At 42.6% G+C, this 25070-nt stretch overlaps 2 protein-coding genes across 2 annotated transcripts; one reads left to right on the forward strand and one right to left on the reverse strand.

Moving 5' to 3' along the window:
* Positions 1-358: 358 nt before the first annotated feature.
* mcfd2 (multiple coagulation factor deficiency 2, ER cargo receptor complex subunit) lies at positions 359-3961 on the forward strand. Its single transcript, XM_035172372.2, has 4 exons — positions 359-495; positions 1210-1431; positions 1563-1722; positions 2343-3961. Exons 2-4 carry the CDS (start codon positions 1247-1249, stop codon positions 2472-2474), a joined length of 477 nt encoding a protein of 158 aa, XP_035028263.1. The 5' UTR covers positions 359-495; positions 1210-1246; the 3' UTR covers positions 2475-3961.
* A 400-nt stretch (positions 3962-4361) lies between these two features.
* prop1 (PROP paired-like homeobox 1) lies at positions 4362-6870 on the reverse strand. The gene is made up of 3 exons (XM_035172370.2): positions 6736-6870; positions 5680-5909; positions 4362-4930 (listed from the first exon to the last, which is right to left on the reverse strand). Exons 1-3 carry the CDS (start codon positions 6830-6832, stop codon positions 4559-4561), a joined length of 699 nt encoding a protein of 232 aa, XP_035028261.1. The 5' UTR covers positions 6833-6870; the 3' UTR covers positions 4362-4558.
* Positions 6871-25070: the final 18200 nt, after the last annotated feature.

Consider the following 25070-nt stretch of genomic DNA (forward strand, 5'->3'; position numbering starts at 1 on the left):
CGACTTTGGCTACTTTTTCATTAAAGCACTCAGAAATAACTAATATTCAATATTATTTTAAAAGAGATTCTGGAGAGTCGACACACTCCAGGAGGATTGTGGGTAGTGTAGTACTTGTCCCACGTATCGCGATTAAAACCCGTTTTCCTTGATAATGCACTTGATATTACACACACTCGTGTCTTCTACGGGAGCATAGAACCGGAGCATATACATGGACACCGTGTCATTCTTCCCAAAACACTGTTGTCTGAAGTGTCCAGACAAACACAGGAAGTGTGTCCGGCGGGTTTAGCAGTAAATACAACAGTTAGCGCAGCGAACCTTCTCGCTGCGACTGTTTCCTCTCTGATAATATTAACCAATCATCATGAGCTGTCGTGTCCAAGCGGGACTACGGCAAGCGGCTGGGTCCTGAAGAGCTGTGACTCATCGTCACAGATTAAAGCGGAGTAACAGTCCACGGAGCCAGGTGCAGACTCACGTTCGCTCCAGGTAGGTGATGACATTACTTTTGTAATAACCACGGAGACGTTCACACGCCTCGTTATTTCAGTGCAGTCTTACATCGCAGCTTCTTCCTTGCAAATGTTAGCATAGCTGATTAGCTAATGCTTGTTTCCGTTCGTTCCTGGGGCAGCGCAGTGTTGTAAACTCCTCCAGCAGCTGCGAGTCCACACATTTGTTTGTGTCTGGCAGTTTCACGATTCCTTTTAAATCAGTGTTCACCAACACAATGGGGATTCATCAACCAAACAGAACAGGCTGTATATAGACTGTATTTATTAAGGGTTGTTGGTTCAAATAACGGGACACTGAGAAAAACATGTAATGTAAAAAAAATTCAAAAGTAGAAATCTTTATTTTAGACAAGTGGGTTTTATCAGGATATGTGTCATGTACCATAATGTAGATTAAAAACAAAGCATACAAGTATTTTTAAAGTGTGTGTGTGTGTGTGTGTGTGTGTGTGTGTGTGTGTGTGTGTGTGTGTGTGTGTGTGTGTGTGTGTGTGTGTGTGTGTGTGTGTGTGTGTGTGTGTGTGTGTGTGTCTATGTCTATCTATGTCTGTCTATGTCTATCTTTGTCTGTGTGCGCGTGTGTCTTTCTGCCTGTCTGTCTGCGTCTATCACTCTGCCTGTCTGCCTGCCTTTGTGTTTGTGTGTCTGTCTGTCTGTGTCTCTTTCTATCTGCTTGTCCTCCTGTCAGTCCTCCTGTCTGTCTCTCTGTCTGTGCGTTCATCAGTATGAGGAGTGTCAGGTCTGCTGTGCACTGTGGGGGTCTGCTCGTCCTCCTGTCCTGCTGTTTGCTGTGTGTTTATTCTCAGGTGGATCAGCAGCAGCAGCCCCCCCCGACTGTCGTAGCGAGCGCAGCTCACATAACGGACCACGGTCACGGTCGCCTGGACAGAAACATGGTCCAGGACAAAGAGTGAGTGATATCTGTCCGCATTCAAAAGGCTTATTTGCACATAGTCATGGACTCTGAACACAGGCAGCAGCAGCAGCAGCAGCAGCGTTCACACACTCTGTGTATTCAAGAGCTGTGTCTTTGTCTCCCAGCCACATCATGGAGCATCTGGAGGGAGTGATAGACAAACCAGAGAAGGACATGACACCCCATGAGCTTCAGCTTCACTATTTCAAGATGCACGACTACGATGGAAACAACCTCCTGGACGGGCTGGAGTTAGCCACAGCGATCACACATGTACACCGAGAGGTAGGTGCTAGTGGTTGTGTATATTTGCTTTTATTCTCTTTGAACACATTTAATTGCTTTTATTACTTATTTGTTACTTTATTGTGATGCTTTTCTTTCCTTTTTTTTTAATCCCACCATGCACCTGTCTTGTGTGGAACAGGTTTCACTCCTCTTATTGGTTGTCACACCACCCACTTGTCTCTGTGTAATATGCCCCATAACACTTTCTTGTTTGAGTCAGAACTTTGTCAGATTTCTGTTTCCTTTCAATACTTGTTGGATCTGAAGTTTTTAAAAATGCCACCTTTCATATTTCTTTTCTGTTTTGTCTAAATGTGACCTGAGTTGAAAAAGAAGCATCAAACCAATTGATGCAGATAGAAACTGTTTTGACTGTTGTTTTAGATTTTTTTCTTTTCACAGTAAATGTTCATCAAGGTCTTGTTCGGTCTTTGACCAAAGACTTTCAGTGAAAATACTATCAAACACAAAAAGCAGCAAAGCTTCACCTTTGAAACGCTTAAAGCAGCAACCATTTCCCATTTTTAACTGATCATCAAAATGGTTGCCAGTTTATTTTCTGTTGATCAATGAACCAACACAGACATTTGTGGTTTTCTTATTCTTTCCTTGTCCAGGAGAGAGGGGAGGACAGCCAGCCAATGAAAGAGGCCGACCTCATCACGCTCATTGATGATGTTCTGAGGGACGATGACAAAAACAATGACGGTTACATCGATTATGCAGAGTTCGCCAAATCACTGGAGTAAAGTGTCTCCACGTTCCCTCATGTCCACAGCAGCAGCAAAGGAGCAGCTGCAGAGAGGGTGTACGTAAACCGAGAAGCTGCCCCGCGATGTGGAAGACCTTCATTCAGTCTGTTCTCTCTCTCTCTCTCTCTCTCTCACACAGGCAATCACAGGATTAATGGTAATTTATCATAGTTTTTTTGCCTTTTTTTTTTCTAAGTTGGAAATCAGGAGAAAATGAGTTCCTTTCATACCAGTAATTTAATAAGCAACAAAAAGGTGGAACTGTTGGTGTATGCTTATTATTACATTTAAAAGGGCCAGTTCACCCAATATCAATAACAAATATTTATTGTATAATCTTGTTTTGTTGATCTGACCCTTGTATGGTAGCACTGTAGTGTGTCTACACGTGTGTTCTTCTTTTCAGCGGTGCTACTTTAAATTCACTTGGAGCATCTAAACTGAATGTCATCACTTTAAATGAACAAGTTTCTATTTCAAACTGTGTTGTGTAAATGTCGGATTTAAACTGACGCACACTTCCTGTTTGGTACTTAACATAATGGACCAATCGATTGCTTGTGTGAATCAACTTCATTGGCTGTTTGTGATGAGGATGATGGGACGAACAGGTCGTTCCCATGACAACAGAAAGTGGCCTTGCTCAGATGTGTAGTCAGTGACGTAGTGTGTGTTTGTAGAGTAGAAAACCTTGTTGAACTGATGAAGTGATATTATTTTTGGGAGATAATCCTGTTGTTCGATGCAGAACAACATGGATGTGAATGTTTCAAGCAGACTAACACACTGTGTCACATCAGCACCTCACGTTTCTTCTTGAAGTGGTTCTTCATCATCCTCCTGTCGCCGCTCAGCGAGAAGATCCCCCAACAATGACCTGTTGTCATAAAGTGAATGTAAATCAGCACATCACTGTGCAGTGCTGGTTCTTTATCACTGGATAAGCAAAGACTTGAAGCCCACTGGTTGATGCTGCTCCCACAGCAGCTTTTTTAAACTTCACATGTTTCCAGAAAAGCACTTGTACACAGCTCTGATGCTGAAGATGTTAGCTGCCTTTAAAATATACTGCAACTATGTTTGTGTCCGTGGCATTGTTACAGAAAGTAGCTTAATGTGGCAGGTCATGGGTTTAATTTCCAAACTAACAAGGAATGAACATCATGTGACAGCAAGTTCAGTTTACAATAATTGGGTGGAGGGTCAATCACAATCAGATCGGTCTGAGGTAAGGATGGACGGAGACTTCTGTATGTATTAGTAGGATATAGATTCTACACTTAAGGTCTGTGTCAAAAATATCTGCGATTCCTTCTTCAGACTAATTTTCATAAGGATTAATTCTATATTTTTGCCATCCAGTGTTGATTCTGCAATCAGTTCAGGTTGTTGAATGCAAATATTTAAAACCCGAAGTGAAACCGTAACAGATGCAACTGTGTTGTCTCTGAAATGTGAAATATAAAAAATTATATATAATCTAATCTTGTGTCTATTTTGTCTTTTGAAGTGAGTCATTGTGTAGGATAAAATGGAATGAATGAAATCACCTTTATTCTGCAGATGTACATTCATAAAATACATATTTAGGCTGAAAAGCAGTAAAATTGTTTGTGTGTTCCCAAGTCAACTAAAAACCAAGGAAACAAATTCTGGAACTGACGGACACATCAACTGTCTTCAACTGGTCGTTTTTCAGAAAGATGATTAAAATGTCATGACAAAAATAAGTTTGCAACTTCAGTGAAAACCATGAGATGGCGCTGCAGGCTCCACAAAAAAATCTAGTGAGAACAATTTAAGTCAGCTAGTTAAGACAAAAAAAATGAAACTTAATTGTCTTCCCACAAACTTCTTCCAAGATTAAAAAAATAAGCTTCACACTCAGTTTAAGAACATTTTTAATATGTGAACAAAGATAAATGACATAAACTTCAGTACATACTCAAAGGATCAAAGTTGTAAAATGCAGGGGTGAAATAGTAGACTCATTGTGTATGTGTGTAACAATGTGTATATCAGAAGGAAACAATTTAAGGTATTTTATTTTGAAATACACAACACGTTTCCCTGGCTACATCTTAGCTCCAGTGAGAGGTGGGGTCCAGGGGCTGCATGGAGGCCAGAGAGAACATGGGTGAGGGGAGGTTGCCCCTCAGGGGGCTGTACCAGTCGTCATGCTGGCGCTGAGAAGCATGCTGTGGGGCAACACTGGGACAGGGGCACTGGCTGACCGGGCCCGGGTGGCGGGCAAACGCCCCAGAGGGCAACATAGGGGAGAGGCGGGGGATGTGAGCCAGGGGCTGGGTGTAGTACTGTCGAGCCAAGCTGGACGGCTGCACGTGCACGCCTCCCAGCAGAGCCCTGTGGCCCGGCATCACACCCACAGGGAGCAGCTTCTGAGAGGCCCGCTCCTGCTTCCGCTGTTTGGCTCTTCGGTTCTGAAACCACACCTGTGGAGACAAAGGTTAGAGACGAGGACAGATGAGGACATGTCAGGTCCCCCTTCTGATATAATGTTGTTCAACACCTGTTGATATGAGGACATTCAGTCTGTTCAGCTCAAGTGGCACATTGAAGCTTTGCCTTGTTATGTCATTACACTACATACAGTATATACTGTCTAGATTAATACAAGAGGTCATGTTTCCATTTGCTAGAAAGATGGGTCTGTAAAGAACCCGTTACATTTAGGTGCAGATCTGGATCGTATTAGTGGATCTAGATTATTATTTTTCAGTATTTTCCCTGATTTCTCAGAGAATAATTTCATGGATCTTGATGAAAAACATCAGGCATTTTAGGGGAACTGATATTTGAGTGTGTGCAGTTTGATGTATGTTAATAACTGTTGGGCCTTGGCGAGGTATCCGCACCAAGCTGGGAGTGCTTCTAGCTTCTTTATCCATGAAATCTTGCATCATCAACAATCATTGTGGACAAAGTTGATGTTTTATAATGTAAAATGTTTAAAACTAATAATTGTTTTGAAGACAGAAGTAAATGTGTTGCTTCAGCACTTCAGGACTGCATAATTTCTCCTTGTGCACACGGTCTGTAGGGCCCTTTCATTTCAGTCAGCTGCACTTACTGGGACACTTCATGTTCGAGTGACACCTGCTTCTCCTGTGATGACAAGTCTAAACTTCAGTTGTGAAAAGTGAAATTTATTATCCATAAGATAAACATCCCTCATCTTTACCTGTATGCGAGCCTCGTTGAGTTTGGTGATGCGGGACAGCTCCTCTCTGTAGTAGATGTCAGGATACTGGTTTTGTCCAAAGGCCACCTCCAGCTGTTCCAGCTGCTTGTGGCTGAAGGTGGTGCGGTGGCGTCTCCTGGCAGCGGAGGGGTACGCCCTGCTCCGGCGGCTGAGACCAGCAGCCATGGAGGTCTCACACAATGACCCCTTCCTCACAGACTCTCCTATATCTGTTTTCAGGAGGGGAAATAAAGGTTGAGGCTTTGAGTAGCTGCTGAAAAGACTTTTACTTTTTTTGCAGACAATTCTCAAGCTCCTGTTTCTTTTCGTCCTTGTGTTTCCCAGGTTGGCATGATAAAAAACATGTCCTAAAATTGCAAGAGCGCATTTCACCAATGACAGTGTGAAAAAGGAGGGATTACACTGACTTAATGGTTCCCACTGCCGTCAGGCAACCTGAGAGCCAGAGAGCTTTAGCTGCCAAAGACAAGCTCGTGAGAAAGAGATACCAGAAACTGGAGGATTTGACCAAGATTAATAACACAATCACTAACAAAGTGACTAATCTGTCTAATTGGTGGACTGAGTTGACCTTGTCTATTCATATCATGGTGCCTGGAAAAGACACAGACAGACTTGATGATTGGTGAACATCTGGCACAGTCTGTCTTTCCCCCACATTTCCCCTCATTCAAACTGCCTCAGAGGGATTTGTAATAAGAAAGTTCCAAATAAGAGTTTAGTTGCATTTCATATGATAAACAACTTTGAATAATGGAAAGAAAAAAAGATTTTATGTTGGTAACAGGCAACTTCAACAACTAATGCAGGAGGGCCAGAAGGTTAAGGTTGAACCTGCCAACAGACAATGCTGCTTTTCAGGTCTATTAATTAAATCTGTTCTTAAAGACATTTTAAGTTTAAAGTGTGAAAAAATGTCTCTGTTTGAGACGATACAACATTATTACTCTTCATTGAATGGCATATACAATTCACAACAAATAATAATAAAAACATTTGTAATCTAATAGTTTTACATCATATAATGTCACTCACCTGCACTGGAGCTGACAGTCGCCATATCAGAGTAAACCTCTGCACAGACCTGGTGGCCCCTCGCTGCCGCGTCCCCTGCTACCTTTACCTGGGCCATAACTTCACCTCTGCTCTGTGACGGGATGGTTCGCACTGTCTGACCCCCGTTCATGTCGTGCCCATGTCCCACCCATCGGGTTTACCTTTAACAATGCAGGTGTGCCTCAGAAACCAGTGGAGCACGCACATACACAGATAGATAGATAGATAGATAGATAGATAGATAGATAGATAGATAGATAGATAGATAGATAGATACACTGTAAACAATTGTCAATTGTCAATTGTCAATTGTCAATTAAGTGGACTGGTGGGCACCAGTCCACTTAATTCATCAAGATTATTCTCTGAGAAATCAAAGAAAATGCTAAATCTTACAATATAAGTGAATGGATCTGGCCACTGATCCAGATCCACGCTAACATTTGAATTGGTGCTTTCCTGGCCCACCATGTCCTTCCACAGGGTTTCATGGTATCCATCCAGTAGTTTTTGCCTGATTTTGCTTACAAACAACAAACTAACAAACAGACGGATGAGAACATTACCTCCTTGGTGGAGATAGTAACGTATGCTGCTTTTACTGTTCTCTGTCAATTCAAAGGTTGATTAAAATCTGGTGAGCTGCAGCTGCCTTTGTGACCACCAGGTGACGACACTGACTCAGGCACAGAGACCAATCGAAAACTGATTTACAAAACCTTCCATGTGCAAAAGGATCAATCCTCAGCATTCGTGGAGGCTGTGAAGTGTGGAGACCACCCAGCTGAGTACACACCCCAGTCCTCCAAAAACACAACCCCTCTCGGGTCAGTCCCTGCCTCTGGTTCGCTGTGTGGTGACTGACAGGGCACCCCGTCGGCTGGATTAACTCAGCTGAACTCCTCTGTAACCTCCCAGGACCCCAGCTGCTATCAGCAGTTCCCATGATGCTAAACTCAGTCCAGAGTCAGTGCGGAGGAATGGCCTTCTCACACTGCGCTGGATACTAGGAAGAGACCCGCTAATGTCCTACTCAGCACTGAGTCATGGCAGGCAGCACCGGAGGCCAATACATAGTTGGAGAGCGGCAGTTGGCTCTTTATCAGCGCTCAAACAAGACAGTAATTCATCATGTGCTATATTTGTTGGACAAAGCTGTTTGCTTGTTTGTGTGTCCATATAGTGGCAGTAATGTGGACTTGCCCTGCACATGTTGGACACATGCATCTTACACATGCAGGGAGGGTGGATACTATATCAAATTCTTCTAGTAGTGAGTGTTTGATGGTGCTAAATTATGAGCTGTCCCTCTCCTTCTTACAATGTGTCTGTCATATCACGAGCCATTTGACCCAAGTGATACGTGCACTCCCGAGAACCAGTAAATCAGGGGTTCAAACGCAGACTGATGTTTCACACTGATACAGTAGATTGTAGCCGTCCCTCCCTTGGCTGCAGGATGCTTGCCAGGAAAGTGCAACAGACAAAAAGCAGTGATTGAATGATATGCTGTTGAAGCAGGTCTGCAGGGTTGTCTGTAACATATGAATTCTCTGCTTGAATTACTCTAGAGATTGTACCAGATTTACAGAGTTATGGTTTGCGAGTCCCTCGCCTGCCTCTCCGCTCTCTGCACAGCAACGTCTAATTTAATTCCCTGTGACACATCGTTTACAAGGGCCAAGTCCTCTGCGTCCTGGAAGAGCTTCCATCTTCCCTGCATCCTGTGTGTGTGTGTGTGTGTGTGTGTGTGTGTGTGTGTGTGTGTGTGTGTGTGTGTGTGTGTGTGTGTGTGTCTGTGTGTGTGTGTGTGTGTGTGTGTGTGTGTGTGTGTGGTCCAGGTATTGCTCATGCTGTGGGGACCGAAGTCTTTTTACATAGTCACATTATAGGGACGTGTCCTATTTATTAGATAAAAACAAGGCCCCATAGTTCAAATTTTAGTTGAAGACATGGTTTAAGGTTAGGGTAAGGTTTATGGTTAGGGTAAGGGTAAGGATAGGTTTAGGTTTAGGTTTAGGTTTAGGTTTAGGTTTAGGGTTATGGTTAGGGTTAGGGCAAGTTTAGGTTAAGGGTTATGTTAAGGTTAGAGTAAGGTAAGGTTAGGTTTAGGTTAGTTAAAATTCAAGTTATGGTTAAGATTTAAGTAAGTCTCACATAAGTCTGAATGTCCACTGAGTCATAGAGACGTGTGTGTGTGTGTGTGTGTGTGTGTGTGTGTGTGTGTGTACGTGCGTGCGTGCGTGCGTGCGTGCGTGCGTGTGTGTATCTGTGCCCAGCTGCCAAGTTCTCTTCAGATCCCATATTCAGCTCACATGTTTCCCGTCCCAGACAACGACTCAGCCACAAACCTCCCCAGCAAAGCACAGAGTCTGTCTGTGTTTTCTGTCTGAACCTCAAGTCAAGCATTGAGTCAAAGTCAAATCACTGATTCTGTCAAGCAAAACTCTAAGATTTAGTAGTAGTGGGAATGGCTTCTGAATCAGTTTGGAGGAGGCTGATGTTGGAGAGTTTTTAACTCACTTGGAATTTTTAACTCACTTGAAATGAACAACAACTGTTTGTCGGTTTAATCTATTGAACTTTTATATCTTAAAATCCAGACCATTTTCATTAAACCCACAAACCTCCAGTCTCAAAGAGGATGTCACCGTTCTCTTCTTTCCCTGTGATGTCGGTCCACAGGGGGTTGAAGTTACAAAAAACAAACTGAACATCAGGCCATCAGAGGAGTGGACCTAAAGTAAAAATCTAAACTTGTTGCTGAGCATTATAAGTTTCTGTTTAATGTCAGAAAGTGTTTTTTTGTGCTATAAATCACAAAGAAAGATTTACCTGCCAAAACCTTGTGGTATGATGGAATGCAGAGATGAGCCTGACTTTGTTTTTAAAGTTTGACTTGTGTTTACAACTCCTGGTTATGATACATTACTTTGAAGCTTCTGTTATCATTGTTTTACTCAACAATTGCTTCAGTTATTACGCATCGCTGTGTGAAAAGGGTTGTTTTGGTGCAAATAAAGAACTTAGAATAACCTCCTGACTCTGCAGCTTGTAACATTTCACTGTCTTTTGGCTAAACTGCCAGATATTCTCTGGTGGAGACCAAAAATAGAACCAAAAGACAAAATTCACCATATGGTCAGAAACATTTTATCTGTAAACACTTTCCCCTTAGATATCCCTCACGCTTGCACTAATGTTGGCAGAACTGGGTTCAGGTATTCTGAACCGTTTAAATGGAATGGCTGCAATCTGCCTTACAACTGCAGTATTACATTCCCCTTTTTTTCTGTATCCAATGTTTTTCATTATTCTTGTAAAGGTTGTAATCAAAACCTTGTTATGTTGCTTTTATCTGTTAACTCCTTGAGTTGTATTTAAGTGCTGATTGTAGATGGCTCCGGTTAGGACTCTCTTGGAAAAGAGATAGAAAATCTGTGCAAACTACATGACATGTGTGTAATGCCGTACACATCAACAGCAAACAAAGAATAATAATGATTTGCCAATTTCCCTTTCACTGTAAGTTCATCTCTCCATCTGCAGCGAGGCCAGATGACCTGGAATCGTCTGGAATCATTGATCAGTTGTATGTTGTTATGTGAAGTGAGTAAGTGGAGAACAGGGGCTGCAGGAGGAGGCCTGTGCGACATGACAATATACTGTATATTGTGTGAGGATGGAAAAATGATTTTATTTTGATTTGTTCTTACTGCAACATTGTGCATCAATGTTAAGACATGTTCCTACTTTGCAAATTATGCCACTGAATGATCCCGACAACACACTCAATACACCATCAACCTCTTGTACCACCTACGAAAGAATCATGCAAACAGTATATCCACCGATTAGAGCCACATAATTAAAGGAAACTAACATGGCAGAGCGGTATACACACACACACACACACACACACACGAACACAGACACACACATCAGTTGCAGAGTACAGACGGGCCGACACAATTTGATACAACTCACCTCTCCTACAATATACTTCTTAGAAAATAACATGCAAGTCATACTACACTGGGTGCTCAGTTTCAAACATCACACACACACACACACACACACACACACACACACACACACACACACACACACACACACACACACACACACACACACACACACACACACACACACACACACACACACACACACACACACACACACACACACACACACACGTGCCCCGGGTGCACACAGGCCTCTGTATGTTTGCGGCCATGTCCAGTATGGACACATAGAGGAAATTCTTCCCTCCCAATTTCCCGGGACTGAACTGGGAGTGACCTGGTTGGCAGACACACAGCCCCGATGGAAGGAATGTAACTTAACTCCCCCCTCATCACCCTCAACTACCCCCCTCCCATCCATCCTGCAGTCTGCTGGTCCAGCTGTGTGAGGAGAGCGAGGGAAACAGTGCAGTCGGGTAACGAGGGATGTATTTTATCTGCAACAAATTCATGAAACTCTTCACTACAGTTTGGTGAGTGTTGGTCTGAGGTAAGGTGCTGCCATGTGATTGTTAAAGATTTTTGTGTTTATCACTTCTGAACTTTTTATTTTGTTCTAATTCAAGTCAGTAAATACTCCCAGTCCCCTCAAGACAATAACCATAAGAGCAGCAACAACTCAAAACAAGAACAACAATAGCAGTACGACCAATATCTGTCACAACAAGAGCAAAGACAGCAACACGACATGAAAAAAGTGAAAACAGAAGCAATAATAACAGAAGACAGGAAAGGAGACTCCATAATGAGAACAGCCAAAACAAAGGGTAACAAAAGAAACCAAACACAATCATTCATAAGTCCTAACAGCAATAAACACGAGCAGATACAGTAACAGAAACCACATGTTAAAACCACACTCAGCTCAAAATAAGGCTCATGTTAATGTTGAAGCTCAAAGTCACATCCAATGCAAGTTACCATGTAAACCAGCTGACTTCCAAATACAGCTCACATTGTCAACCACGTGGTGACTGGGGGTGTAAGCCCTGCCCCTCCGTGTTAGTGGTTTGGACATGAACCAAATGAAACAGTCAAAGTGTTCATCAAATAAACCAAAAAGTTTCCTGTCATTTTAGATCCTTCTTATCACACTGATGCATGTGATCACGCGTTCATTTTTCTGATAAGTTTGGTTTTAATTTCCTCCACAGAGGAGGTTATGTTTTCACTTTGTTCGTCTGTCTGTTAGTTAGCAGGACTACACGAAAACTACTGGACAGATTGCCATGGAATTTGGTGGAGCAATGTGGTGTGGGTCAGGAACGAACCCCCACAAAATGCGTGGATCCAGGAAGTTTATTTCACTTTCATTGCAGCATTTCTCCCCGAATTAATTTAATCTATGGTGGTAGCAAGGGTGCACATGGATGAGCTAGAACTGCATTGAATGCCATTTGCCGGTACGTGCACAACTGCAGCTGATACTATGAGGTCTGACTATCTGCATGGAAGGTAATAACTTTATGGACGAAAGCACAGGTGCAGGAACATGCAGGTATAGTGCTGCACACAGTTATACAATGCAGCAACGGAACAAAACACCAAATTAGAGATCTCCTGTAATTATCAGAAGTTTAACAATTTTTTGGGTTCATCATGAAATGGTGGCAGGACAAATTAGAATATGGCATGCTGCTACAGTCTGTAATTAATGGGAAACACTGCTTTGACATGGCGAGATAGGGCACCTAACACCTAACACCTAAGACTGACTTGCGATAGGTGGGGTGGGTGTTTCCTTAGCTGCACTCCACGGTCACTATTGTGCAGGCTCTGGCTCCAATTACGTCAAGCGCCTGTGTCCTGGATGTTTTGGCTTCATTTTTGTACAGTGGTTGGAAGAGGAGACACGTCGTCCACTGTTCTATTCAGTCATTGTGTAATACATCACATGGGCTACAGTCAAGTGGTGTGATGTTTGAATCCTCATCGCTGCTTTTCAGGCCATGTGACACAAATGTATCCTACGTGCCATGAGGTTGAGAAAACCGCGTATTGATTAAAGTATATAGAGTAACAACATGGCCTCTCTGTTTGGCACCACTCTCGATGTCCTTCACTAGTGTTTTCTGATCATTACAGTCTCATTGGCGTGGGCTTTTTAGTACTTAAGGCTTTGAAAGCTTCTCGGCTTAAATTGTCTTAACTTTCCATTTTATTCACACTGATTTACAGTTTGTTACACTTGGACAACACATGTGCTCATTGAAGCAAGTATGCCTCTTCATCTCATTACTATTATAACCCAAATCATTCTGGTTCTAGCTTTGTCTCTCTGACCACTGGGCCAGTGTGCTGGCTGAAGTGGGCACCACTGCACCCACAATGACTCAGCAGATGGTGCGGTATGCAACACCACCCTCCTTGTGCCATGTGCCTGCAGCAGCGCTCTGTGTTCTCCAATGACATTTTACTCATCTAGGCAGTCATATTACCCCGCGCCTTGGGAATCTCATCTTTCCCAGACACAGATACAAAGCCAAGAATGCCAGGTTTGAACTGAACAGGTTGTCCTCGCTGTAAAGATGTCCTTTTCAGCGGGTAACACAATGCAGCTTTGAGTCAAACACAAAGCACTTTTATGGCTGTAGCTGTAAATGTCATTCTACACACACATATATGTATATATTTCGCTGTTTCTGTCGCACTTCCACGAAAATGTCAGCTTTATTGTAGAGTGATTGAGATAATGGTGGCGTGTGGCAGCTTGCCCTGCGTGAGGTTTTTGAGGTTCAGCTGTTTGGCAGGGAGGGCCGGTGGATTTGCAGTGCTGTTGTCTGGATGCCTGCTCCTGCTCCAGACTCCCTTGGTGGTGTCCTCTTTCCCCCCACCGACAGCCTTTTATTGGCTCCACGGGCCTCCTGTGGTCCTCAAAGGCACACCCCGAACTCGTGCAAGATACTCTGCCCGCAAACCTGCCACCCCACCCCTGCCATCGTCCACTGCCACAAGGGAAGGAAATAACCCGGAGGAGGCACAGAGTTGCATGGTATGATTATCGTCTTTCTACATCTCCCTCCTCACCTTGGTTTATTTGCAACACATCGCATGCTACCTCTCCGACTCGACTCTGCACCTTAAACAGGGCGCGAATACTGCAATACTGGGTGCAGCAACTCACTCAACTGTAAGCTACGGCAAAGCTGTAGTGCAGTTTACCACTGCTAAACCTGCTTATATCAAATGATCCACAGACAAATTAAAGCAGCAACTGACTGGCAGGATATCATTACTTAGTTGTTACTCCTACTACTAAGCTGTGGTTGCTACACCTGTCGTGCTTGATCCTTACTTGTCAAAATTCTTTATAATTTATTAGGAAATAAGTCATTAATTTCAGACACAGGAAATATCTATAAAGAGACTCTGCATGTGAAAATATAGAATCATTCGGTGACAGACAAGCTTTTGAGGCTGGAATAGCTTTAGTTTCAATTTCTATATTGAACAATCCAGTTTGTGTAGGCTATGGTTGCCCACAGGTAAACAGTCTGTGTGGAGAGCAAAATTGGCTGAACCCATTAACCAAAATACATTGAATACATGCAGATAGCTGTTTATGGAGATTGGCCAAAATGTTGTTAGGACCTAACACCTACAAATAGTATCACTGTTTGTGTTTTGTGCAGAGAAATGTTCGACTTATGTGACTTGTAAGCCTGTAAACGGCGAACGGATGTCGTAGTCTTAGCCCGGATAGTCCATGTCTTTACCGCCAGCCCCAAAATAATCTCTGTTTCCCCCAGAAGCTTATTCATTGACAGACGATGGGCTCAGAGACTGGACCCTGGTAGAAATAAGCAGTTTACAGCATTGTTTGTTTATTGCAGTCGTATTGCATGTTAGTTGTCGTAAGAATGATACATTTTACATTCAGATGTCAGTTCATTCATGAACATTGATGTGTTAGCTGCACACACAACAAGACACTAAGATTTATGCTTAATTTTCAAATAGGGAAATCCACTTTTAATATAGAAACAGACACAATTTACTTTTAGATTGATTTTAAATGTGAACGTAATGTAAAATTTCTACAGAACCTAGATACTTTAGCTTGTTAGCTAGTTAGCCACAAAGGCTAAAGTTTGTGGCTCACACTATCAGATACAGTAAAAATGCTGTGGATTAATTTCTGTTGCCCTTGTTATTTTAGTTTTAGAAAGGCTAAAAAAGAGACACCACCTCCCAAACTTTTTATAGAAGTAATATTTCTTTTTTCCCACAGTCCCATCATGCTCACCACACAAACACAAGGAGACATCTACAAGTTGACAGGCCTGCTGTGCATTGTGATGGCTGCTGAGTTATGATGGGATGGTTTAGCAAATTATCTTTTAGACATAGTCCACAAAAGTAGCAGCCGAACTGGTTTATCAAAAATATCTTTGGCCTGCCACAAGGGCCGTTCCTTACCAGATACATTTTAGACACACCATGTCTTAAATAACATCCCTCCACAACCATCATTGTTATTGTTGATTGTGCAACTTTGTTTATGAGCATCTATTTGATTGTGAAGTGCTTCTTCTTCTTGTGCAACAACTTTTCACAGACAGGGTGTGCCAGCATCTTGGTGGTTGTATCCATGGTGACGGCAGCTGGTCTCAAAAGTGCCGCCTGCTGCCTCCCCTGCATGACTGTATTACACTATGTTTTATCATGGTCATTGGTGCTAAGCCTGCTCTGACCCCCTGGCACACTACACTAACCTTGCTGGGCAGATGGCTGTTCATCACAAGCCTATCATATACTGTAAGGCCACACACACACTCACACACGTAGACATGCTTCCTAACTTAACACACATGTAGGCTATATTTTACCTTGCAAACTCATGTGCTCTCTCATAACCGACAGCTCTTGCATGCACACTGCGTGACCTCTAAACTTACATGGGATATCTGCTGCTAATACGCCGCATATTGTGGTCTAGTCTGCAGGCTATTCTTAGCACTGCAAGAGGATAAAACATGAGGAGCATAGTTGAAAGGTTTTTAAAGGCTGCATATGATATACACTGCAAACATCAATATATCAACAACTCTAATGTGTGATGCAACAAGACAGAGGTACCCTTTATGCTGTCTCAGTCTGTTTCCGGTTTCATCAAATACATTCATGGTTTGCAGATTCTGACTGAAGTACTTCCAAGTCATAGGGAGATAACTGATTCCAACGATGCATAGTCTCCTATACTGTCATCATAGTGCTGGGAGCCATAGCTCTGCAGCCACAGATGAGTGACAAATTAAAGGAAAACTTGAACCCGAGGGGTCACTGAATGGTTTGATGTCTATGAAAATGATGTGAATCATGTGTTGTTGCTGTCACAGTTGGCTCAAACCAGTTTTGGAGTGACGTATCAGACCGCTCTCTCCACCACCACCATCTAAACACAAGATGATGGGAAATGTTGTGACATAATGGCGTCCATCCCTCCACTGGAGTCTGGAGACTTGCAGGATTAATGCCAAGGCACATTGATGCTGTTCTGGTGGCACATGGTGGCCCAGGACCTAAGACACTTTGTGCTAGTTTTTCCATTCATTTGGCACGTGTATATATTATTGACATCATAACACAATCCAAAACAAACAGGGTCCAGTTGCGGGTAAGCAGGATGCAAAAAAGTAGTGGCTGTGGAAGTTAGGAGTGGATGTGTGTGAGGGAAATGGCCGATCCCAAGCTGAGAGCCATAGAGGTGAACCTAAAAATAAAATAAAATACAGATGTTAATCCAATGTATTAATGCCATTTATATGACCTTGTATCTCTGCTGACTGCAAACAATGGGACTATTCTTTAGCATTGTAACTTTCACTCTGGCAGAGGAGAGTCATATAAAACTGAACGAGCTGGATAGCTTCTGGCATTTTGGACTCCACAGTTTGACCACCCATTACGAAAGAAGTCTTAAAGCAGTCAATAGTATGAATTTGCATGAACAGTGTTCACTGAAGTTGAGTTCAACAGGAAAGCAGCGGTACAGTTCCATTCAAATGATTGAATCTGATGTGAAGTATTGATGTCATTAATACATGTATGATGGGTCCTAAATAAAATCTGCTGTGCCTACGTTACTCTGCAGCCACATATGTTTGAAATTCACATGAATAAATATCACCATTCAAACGTCCCCCCTTTTTGGAAGAAAACCAAAATGTCTGTAGAACTGAGAACAGTTGAGCATTAAAACTTGGCAACGTCAGAATATATTTTTCGGACCTGTATTGAGTCAATGCAAGCGTTCACATTAACAACAGAATTTTGGTGAGTGGTATTGTGGCTTTTACTTTTTCAGACCAATGTCGATTTTTCCAAGGTTTCACTTTCTACATGTGCACATCTAACCAAGCAGATCCTGGGTTGTTATCAATGTCACATTTTGTCTTGAGCCATTGTTCACAGTTACTTTAGTTTTGAAAAGGATATGATGTAGGCTACTTGAAGCTAGGATCAAGCAACAGGCGACACAACTCCTTACTTCATCAATATTGTGTGTCCCAAGGTATTTTGTCTTTTTTTTCTTAAAGTAAAAGGGGCACCTGATCATCATTGCTGGATGTCAATTCCTTATTTCTTTTCAAGAGGCGCAATTTTATTTTGTGTAGAGTCGCCTTCAAATTATTTTGTATTTAGTGTTTATTCTCGTCGCCGTTGATTTGCAAAGGCCTTTAGTCTAGTCATTCTTATTGTACTGTATATATTGTATATATTATTTCAGCAAATTCTCCAGTAAACAATAATGCTCAGTTTCTTTGTTTAAAAAAAAAGGCTTAATACTAATATGTTAGCAAACAACTGCCCATTAACACATCTGCAGCAAAATGATCATTGATTTTGAATCATGTTTATGGACACCTGATGAATGGAAATTCGGTACTAACTCGCCTCTTGTCTCACTCCAGCAGCTCTTAAAATAAAAATAACTACTTAAAAAAAACACCCTTTAGCTACTTCATTCTTCTCTAAACTAGCTGCTAACATTATCCTTATTAAATTGTCAGTTATTATCAGATACATTATATTTAAGTTTCTTGGTACTTCAATTGCTGTGTCATCCCCCTACACTTCTCTACAGTGGATTAGAATCTAAAACTAGAGTGCAATTTTCGAGGGGGCTGTACAAATCGGCCTGGACAACCTGCCAATAAAGATACATAACTGTTATAAAACGTAATAAAAGTGATTTGTTTTCTCCATTCAAGTTATTCAGCAGCATGGAGAAAGAATAACTTTGTTCTACTGTGTGTTCACTTTGGAGGATGCAGTTTGTGATTCTGCAGAATTGCATTGCATATACAGTACCTTCAGGTGCTGAACAACTGCATTTCAATCTGTGAGACCAGGCTAAAACTTTGGTTAAAACAGGAAATGAAACCATCCCCCCATTGCTCAATCCAAAGTTATGCTCTTGATATGATGACCTCCCTGACCAGACCGTTATGTTAACATGCATACAATAATACAGACATAACTATCCAGCGTGTGTCTGCAGCCTCCTCTCCAGCAGGTTCCTCGTGGTGCCAGCAGCGGCAGCCACGCCCGAACAGCTGGAACGAGGACAGAAGCACACAGCTGGGAGGGAGGGAGGGAGAGGAGCGGGTGTCATTGAAACCTAACGCTGCGAACGCCACCAGCACAAAAGGCAGGGAGAGGGGCTAGAAAGCATATGGCTTAAATGCACACGGCTAGAATGCACTGCTGATGTGGCTAAGTTTGGACTTTAACAGCAGATTTGAGAGCACATTACGGGTGATTCAGAATAGTTATGGCATAAAAAGCCTCAGTGTGTGCACAAGTGTGTGTGTGAACAGGAACAATGCGGCCATTTATATGAAGGGGGAGACGACTGCAGGGTTTAACAAGGGCCCTTAACACATTAACCATGTGACCTGCTCAAGCTCTGAAAATGTCTTGCAATAACCCCGGCTCTGCTCTGCTGCGATACTCCCATACCCGCAAATACAGACACGCACGTGTCCAATGAAACTTTGCATTTGGTATTTTTCCTCCGAAAGATTCTTTCTTTAAAAAAATCAAGTTCTTCACCTTTAATTACTTTATCTGCCAACATGTGACTCACGCATGAAAAAATGCAAAAGTTTCATAAAATTACATCAGGTCTAAGACAGCGTTCGTGCAAATAGTTTGGATGCGCATGTGTGGACGGGCGGGGAGCAGCCCTGACCTCTGACCTGCGGAGCAGCCCGGCCGCCTTTGCCCCACTGAGCCTGTGATGTCACCCCCCGAGTACAGGACAGGCAGTGCTGGAAACGAGGAGCCTGAAAAAAGAACCGAGAAACACAGTCCAGCAGAATAATTATATGAGAGAGGGAGTGAATCAGGAAATAGCTCTCGGTTTGGGAAACTCAAGAGTTTGAGGGAGCGCTGCCATGTGCTAAATGAAAACAGCATTTGAAAAAAAAAAAAGGAAAGAGTGAGCGACAGAGTGAACGAGAAGAGTGCGAGGGAATGCAAAAGAAGCCAAATGGGCTTTTTTTCCGAACAGAGGGGTGACAGGGTAGCCAGTGGTCAGCACAGAGAATAGCCCTCCACCACCCGGTCCCTGATCCTTCTCTTCCCTGTAAGTTTGTTCTACCTCCCCCACTCCTCACCCCTTCATCCATCAACCTCCTCCTTCTTTTCCCTGCTCTCTCTTTCTTCACTGGCTGCCAGGCTCCCCGGCTCGTTCCTCCTTCCTCACACATTTTAATGGGTATCTTCCCAATCACGTTTTTTATTGCAGGAAATTTCAGCACACCACATTGCGTGAGCCGAAGGAGTGCTCCATTCTTAGCTCGGCACCGCTGAGTGCTAGGGTGTGTTGAGCTTGCCAGTGTGTGTGCATGTGCGTGCGTGTGCCTGTGGGGTTAGAAAAAGGGGGGAGGTGAAGTGGCGTTAGTGTCAGTTTGAAGCCAGTGTTATAGCCTCCACGCCCCCTCCTGCTCAACAATAGTGAAGTCAGGGTGGGAGGCGGTGCAAGCCGTTGCGAAAAGACAGGGAAAAAAAGCACGCTGGTGTCTCTGAGTCAGAGCAGAGTGGCACAACATAAAAATTTTAATCAGAATCCACTCACCCACCCACCCGACACCACCAACACCCAACATTTAACTCCCATTTGTACGAGCTTCAACTCCTCACCTCTCCCTCTCCTCACTATATTTTCTCCCCTGGCAGCCACCTGGGTTTTTCTCTGAAAACAAGGCCGTGGTTTTGGGCCTGCGGTTTAATTGAAATAATATTTGCTGTACTCCGCTGCCTCCCGGGCTCTGTTCTCCCTTAACAACGGGCATTATTTTTAGCCGCTGTGCCGAGTTCTGTCATTTCCTGTTGCAGGGCTCGCCGTACTCACGAACACAAGCAGACCCAAACACTCGGTGCCTCTGTGCTTGGCTTTCAGCATCTCGCCATTATTCCTCACACACCCAAAGCGCCCGGCGTCTCCAGTGAACTGTCCTCGTCTTTGTCCAACAGCCGCCGCAGAAATAAACCAAAGGCCACTTGATCTGTGGTTCGCCGCTGCATTTCATTGAGGATGACACTTGTCAAAACAAGCAAAGTCAAGAAGAGGGTTAAATAATTTCATATGTTCCTGTTGTAAATCAGCTCACAGCACTGTTTTGTTTTATTTGAACACAGAATTTACAGTGATCCGACAAATGTTTTGTCTTTCAAAAAATAAATTACACATAATCCTCTGTAACTTTTTTCAACTCTGTAACTTAGATCCTTTTTTGAAATTGTTTCCGTTCTACATTCAGAACAACACTAATAAATGTACAGAAATCTGTCAACACTGGTACAGAGACTTAACAAAGAAGACACTGACCCAGGACCTCACAAGCAGTGCAAAGGCACAGTAGTGCTAAGACAAAATGTGGACAGTAGACTATACAGATCATTCCACAAATATACATTCAACAGGGAGCAGAATGGCTGCGTGCATTGAAGCAGCATGTTTAACAGCTCGGCTGCAGCTGCGGAGGGAAGTTCACTCACTGACCTGTGCATTGATCCACCAGATCCTCCGGGACTGAACACATCCCACAACGCAGTGAATACAGTGAAGTGAATGGAGAGTGTCCATGTTCGTGTGAAAGGCCACCTCTGAAATATTCGGTGAGCCGCTCAGCTCATCCAAATGAAAACCACATAGCCAATGTCCTGCAATCAGTTTAATCTATAGCACTTTGGAATATGTTTACATTAGGCAGGTCCTTTGTTAGATATGTCCTCAGTGCCGATCAGTCTTATACTGAAAATAAAAGAATATCAAAATATATTTAAAAAACAAGAGAATACATTGAAAATTCAACAGCAATAAAATGTTCATCATAAATAATTTAGAGTTAAAATATTGCACAATAACAAATGAAATGTAATTGTCAAACTTAATAAGAAATGAATGCCTGTGAGAAGAAGTGGGTCTTTAGCAATGATTTAAATGTTTCCAGGGTCTGAGTGGTTCTGATATAACTGCTCCAGAGATTAGATGCAGCTACTGCAAAGGCCCGGACACCTCTATTACTGAGCCTGGACCTCAGGTCATCTAGAAGCATCAGGTTGGTCACCCTCAGGGCTCAGGATGGTGAATAAAGATGCAGTTCAGTTTAAAAAAGTGGTGCCAGTCCATTTAAAATCTTAAAAACAAGCAATAATTGTCTGATTTGTTTGACTAAATAGCAAATGGGTGCTAAGTAGCATAAGTGCTGATGCAGCTGAACAGACAAAGAAACAGCCCTTCACAAAATTCTCAATGCAATTAAAAGAAGTTTTTATTTTTATTGTTAAAATTGATTTCCTTTTGGAACATGGCTCTTGTTTCTTATTGTTTTGGTCATCCATTGCCAACAGTTTATCCTGTTTACCTAAACCATTTCCTTCTGGGGGTAGACAACAACTCCTGTAATGATCCTTCACTGCTCTCGACTGTGACTAACTGTAAGTATGCACCATTATTTTGAGTACACAAGGTCAAAGTTGACCCATTAAAACTTTTATGGATGTTTACAATCACCAGTTTGGGTAATAATTGTATTGTTTGTCCCAGCATTAGTCTGTTTGAGTATTTTAATATATTGAGAGTTTAAAGGATACATCTGGCAATACTCTTCATATTTATTACTATCAACAAATCCTATGAAAAGACAAACTAATGCCCAACAATATCTGAGTTCATGTCTCAGTACTTTCCAACTCACCCAGCCTGTTTATGGCTCTATCACGCCAAAACTTTAATAACAAAACATCACAAATAAACAGTTTGAACTTTACAAAATAAGAAACAGTTTTCTTAAACAGCTAGAGACGGTTTCATTTAGCAAGCATTACTCAAACAGGCGCGAGGAGCGAGTCTGTCTGGGATTATTTTCAGCTGCCGATTAATACACATTTGTTCCTCTGCTGAGGACTCAGCAGCACAGTATACATGATACTGACTCAAAATATACTGGTGTGTGTGTGTGTGTGTGTGCATATAAGGTTTTGGAGACACACACACACACACACATAAACAGGTTTAATCAGCTATCCTTATTAGGCGTTGACTTTCATTATTATGTTCTGCCAAACCAAAACCATGTCGTTTACCTTGACCATGACCAATTCATGGCTCACCCAAACCTTAACCTAACCACAATTCACACCTCTAACCTGAACCAGGAGCTCACAAATGATGTTTTGCCTCGTTAGGACTGAGCTTTGGTCCTCATGAGATCTACTGGTTCTGACAAGTCAGTGTTTACGATGGAAAAGGCCGTCAGGAAGTAACCTTCGGACCGAATGAAATGATTGGTTGGCGTACCTGTCTGTCACTACCAGTCCTTCCTGCCCTGTGCTCTCACTGCACACGACCAGAGTCTTCACAAGCCGGAGAGACACATCACTGAAGACAGGCTTGGATGCGTCGGTTGCATTTTTTCAAAGTGTAGCCTATTTTTCTCTCTTTTCTTCGATTACAAACCAGAGCTTTAATTTGCAAAACTTCTTCAATGCTTGAGTAAGAATACTTTGGAATTGCTGGGGCAGGTGGAGAAGTTGGAAGAGGTTGCAGGTTCAGAACTGCAGATGCCGCTGAGCAAGTTACCCAACATGCAGCAGCTCCAGTGAAGCTGCTGAATGGCCTGTGTTGGTTTGTGCAGCTCACATTCAGGATGTTAAGGCTGAGCAGAGAGCTCCAAAAACATTTTTCTCCAGGACCAAAGATTAGAAGAAAAATAAAGTGCTGGACTGAAACAAAATAATGCAATGATTGATAAAAGTTCTGTCCGATGCAGAGGTACAGAACATCTGGGAAGATCACTGGTTACAAAACTGATAAGAAGAAGGTAGTGTAGATAATGGAGTCAAAGTTCAAACAGACATGTGAAGTAGGCCTCTTCCACAAGTGTAGTTAGACACAGGATCAGCATCAACAACATCCACAGCCCACATGTAAATATTCCACAGCCGAGAAGCTCATATATCAAGTTCATTTCCCAGGAGCAGAGAAACATGTGTCATTGTTGCAGAATCGGACGTGTCAGCATCATGTAAACAGCGTACAGGGAGCAGTGAGTCATCCTGCCACAGACAACATGTCATCACACTGGCAACAATTGATCCTTCTACAGCCTGGGTGGGTCGTGGTCGTACAGCCGGTGCCCAGTGGTGTGACAACAGCTGTGTGATTCACTGGAAAACAGAGAGAGGGGCCGGTGTGACGCCGCCCCCCCCCCCTCTGGACCCATTCTAGAAGAGATCGTCGGGACTTGATGAAAAGCTCTGTGGTCGCCCTGAGCTGATTCACTCTTCTGGGAAAGCTGGCTCAGAGAGGAAACCGCAGAAGAGCCTTGTTTCTCACTGTCCTCCTCATCTCCCCTCCTTCTCTCTGTCTTTTTTTCTCTCTCTTGTTCAAACTCTTTTCTCCAACCCTTGAAGACATCAGAGCAGTGAAGGGCTGCTGGTGCTGTGTGTTGTCATGGCTGAACACAATCTTTCTGCATTTTTTCGGTGCGGTTACAGTTATTAAACTAGAATTGGCACTCAGAGAGCACATAGCTCCGCCGAGGCCCAACAGTCCCCTTTGGAAACCACACTTAAATCCAATGCATTCAGATTTTTATTTGGATCTGCACCAAATTGATTCTTTCCTGACCCATACCACATCTTCCACCAGGTTTCATGGAAATCTGTCTGTTTTTTGCGCAACCTTACTTACATTAAAAAAAACAACAGACACAAACAGACAGACAGACAGATAGGAGTGGAAACCTCCTTGGTGGAGGTAAAAAATATTTTATTGTGTTTTCAGCAGTCAGAAGAAGCAAGGTCTTAATTAATGTTTATTTTGTAAGATTTAAAGCTGCTAATCAACATTTTCATATTCATAAAAGATGACTAACATGACTCTATAGCTGCCCTACAGAGCATTTTAGTGTCCCTACGCTCAATGTGTTGATTGTATGGCCTTTCTATTTACTCTCACAGCTCTCTTCAATTGCAGAAATATCTGCTTGCCAGTGACTTAGCAAGTTTGCGAGTTTGACCTTCTCTGGTTGGTTGGAAGGGCAAGGCTCAGAAACTCTAGAGGGGAATATCTCCGCACTGCTCTCAGGCTGTTCAATAAGTCTGGGTCACACAGGTTTTTGACAGCACTTCTTCACATCAAGAAATGTGTTACATATTCATCAGAAAGTATTTTTTAATTCTGGTTTCTAAAATGTCTGATTCTTGTTTTACGCCAACATCATTTTACAATCTTTGGGTTTTTTAACTGACTGAAACACATTTTAGTATAATCAACAAAATGATGTGTTATAAATGTGATAAATCAAGAACTAAAATGCAATTATGCACTATGATTTTAAGTTTAGTCACAGAAAATATCCCCCCCCTTTTCACCATTGTGAAATGGGTTCTGTTCCAGTTCATGGACCTACAATTTGGTTCCCAGTTGGAACCAAAGATCTAAAGTTTTCAAGTGCAAACTGTCAACATCAGTGGGTGTGTCTTATTCTACCGGCGTGAAAGAGAGGACGAGGAAGGCAATTATGAAGAAAGCATGTGAGAAATACTTAGAGAAAAAACAAGCAGTGGTCTGCCAACACATACAGTGTCTATAGTGACAGCACGGACACTTGCAGGTAAGCAATGTCACCCTACATCTCGCTGCTACTTTTTATTTCGTTGGTGGATAACACTTGATTGCACATGAGATCCCGCTGGCTCAGAGAACAGTAGTTATTCATTTAGTCAGCAAACATCTACTCTCAATGGAAACATCCATAGTAATGTTTTCAT

This window comes from Hippoglossus stenolepis, chromosome 12 (genome assembly GCF_022539355.2).
Source record: "Hippoglossus stenolepis isolate QCI-W04-F060 chromosome 12, HSTE1.2, whole genome shotgun sequence".
Classification (NCBI taxonomy): domain Eukaryota; kingdom Metazoa; phylum Chordata; class Actinopteri; order Pleuronectiformes; family Pleuronectidae; genus Hippoglossus; species Hippoglossus stenolepis.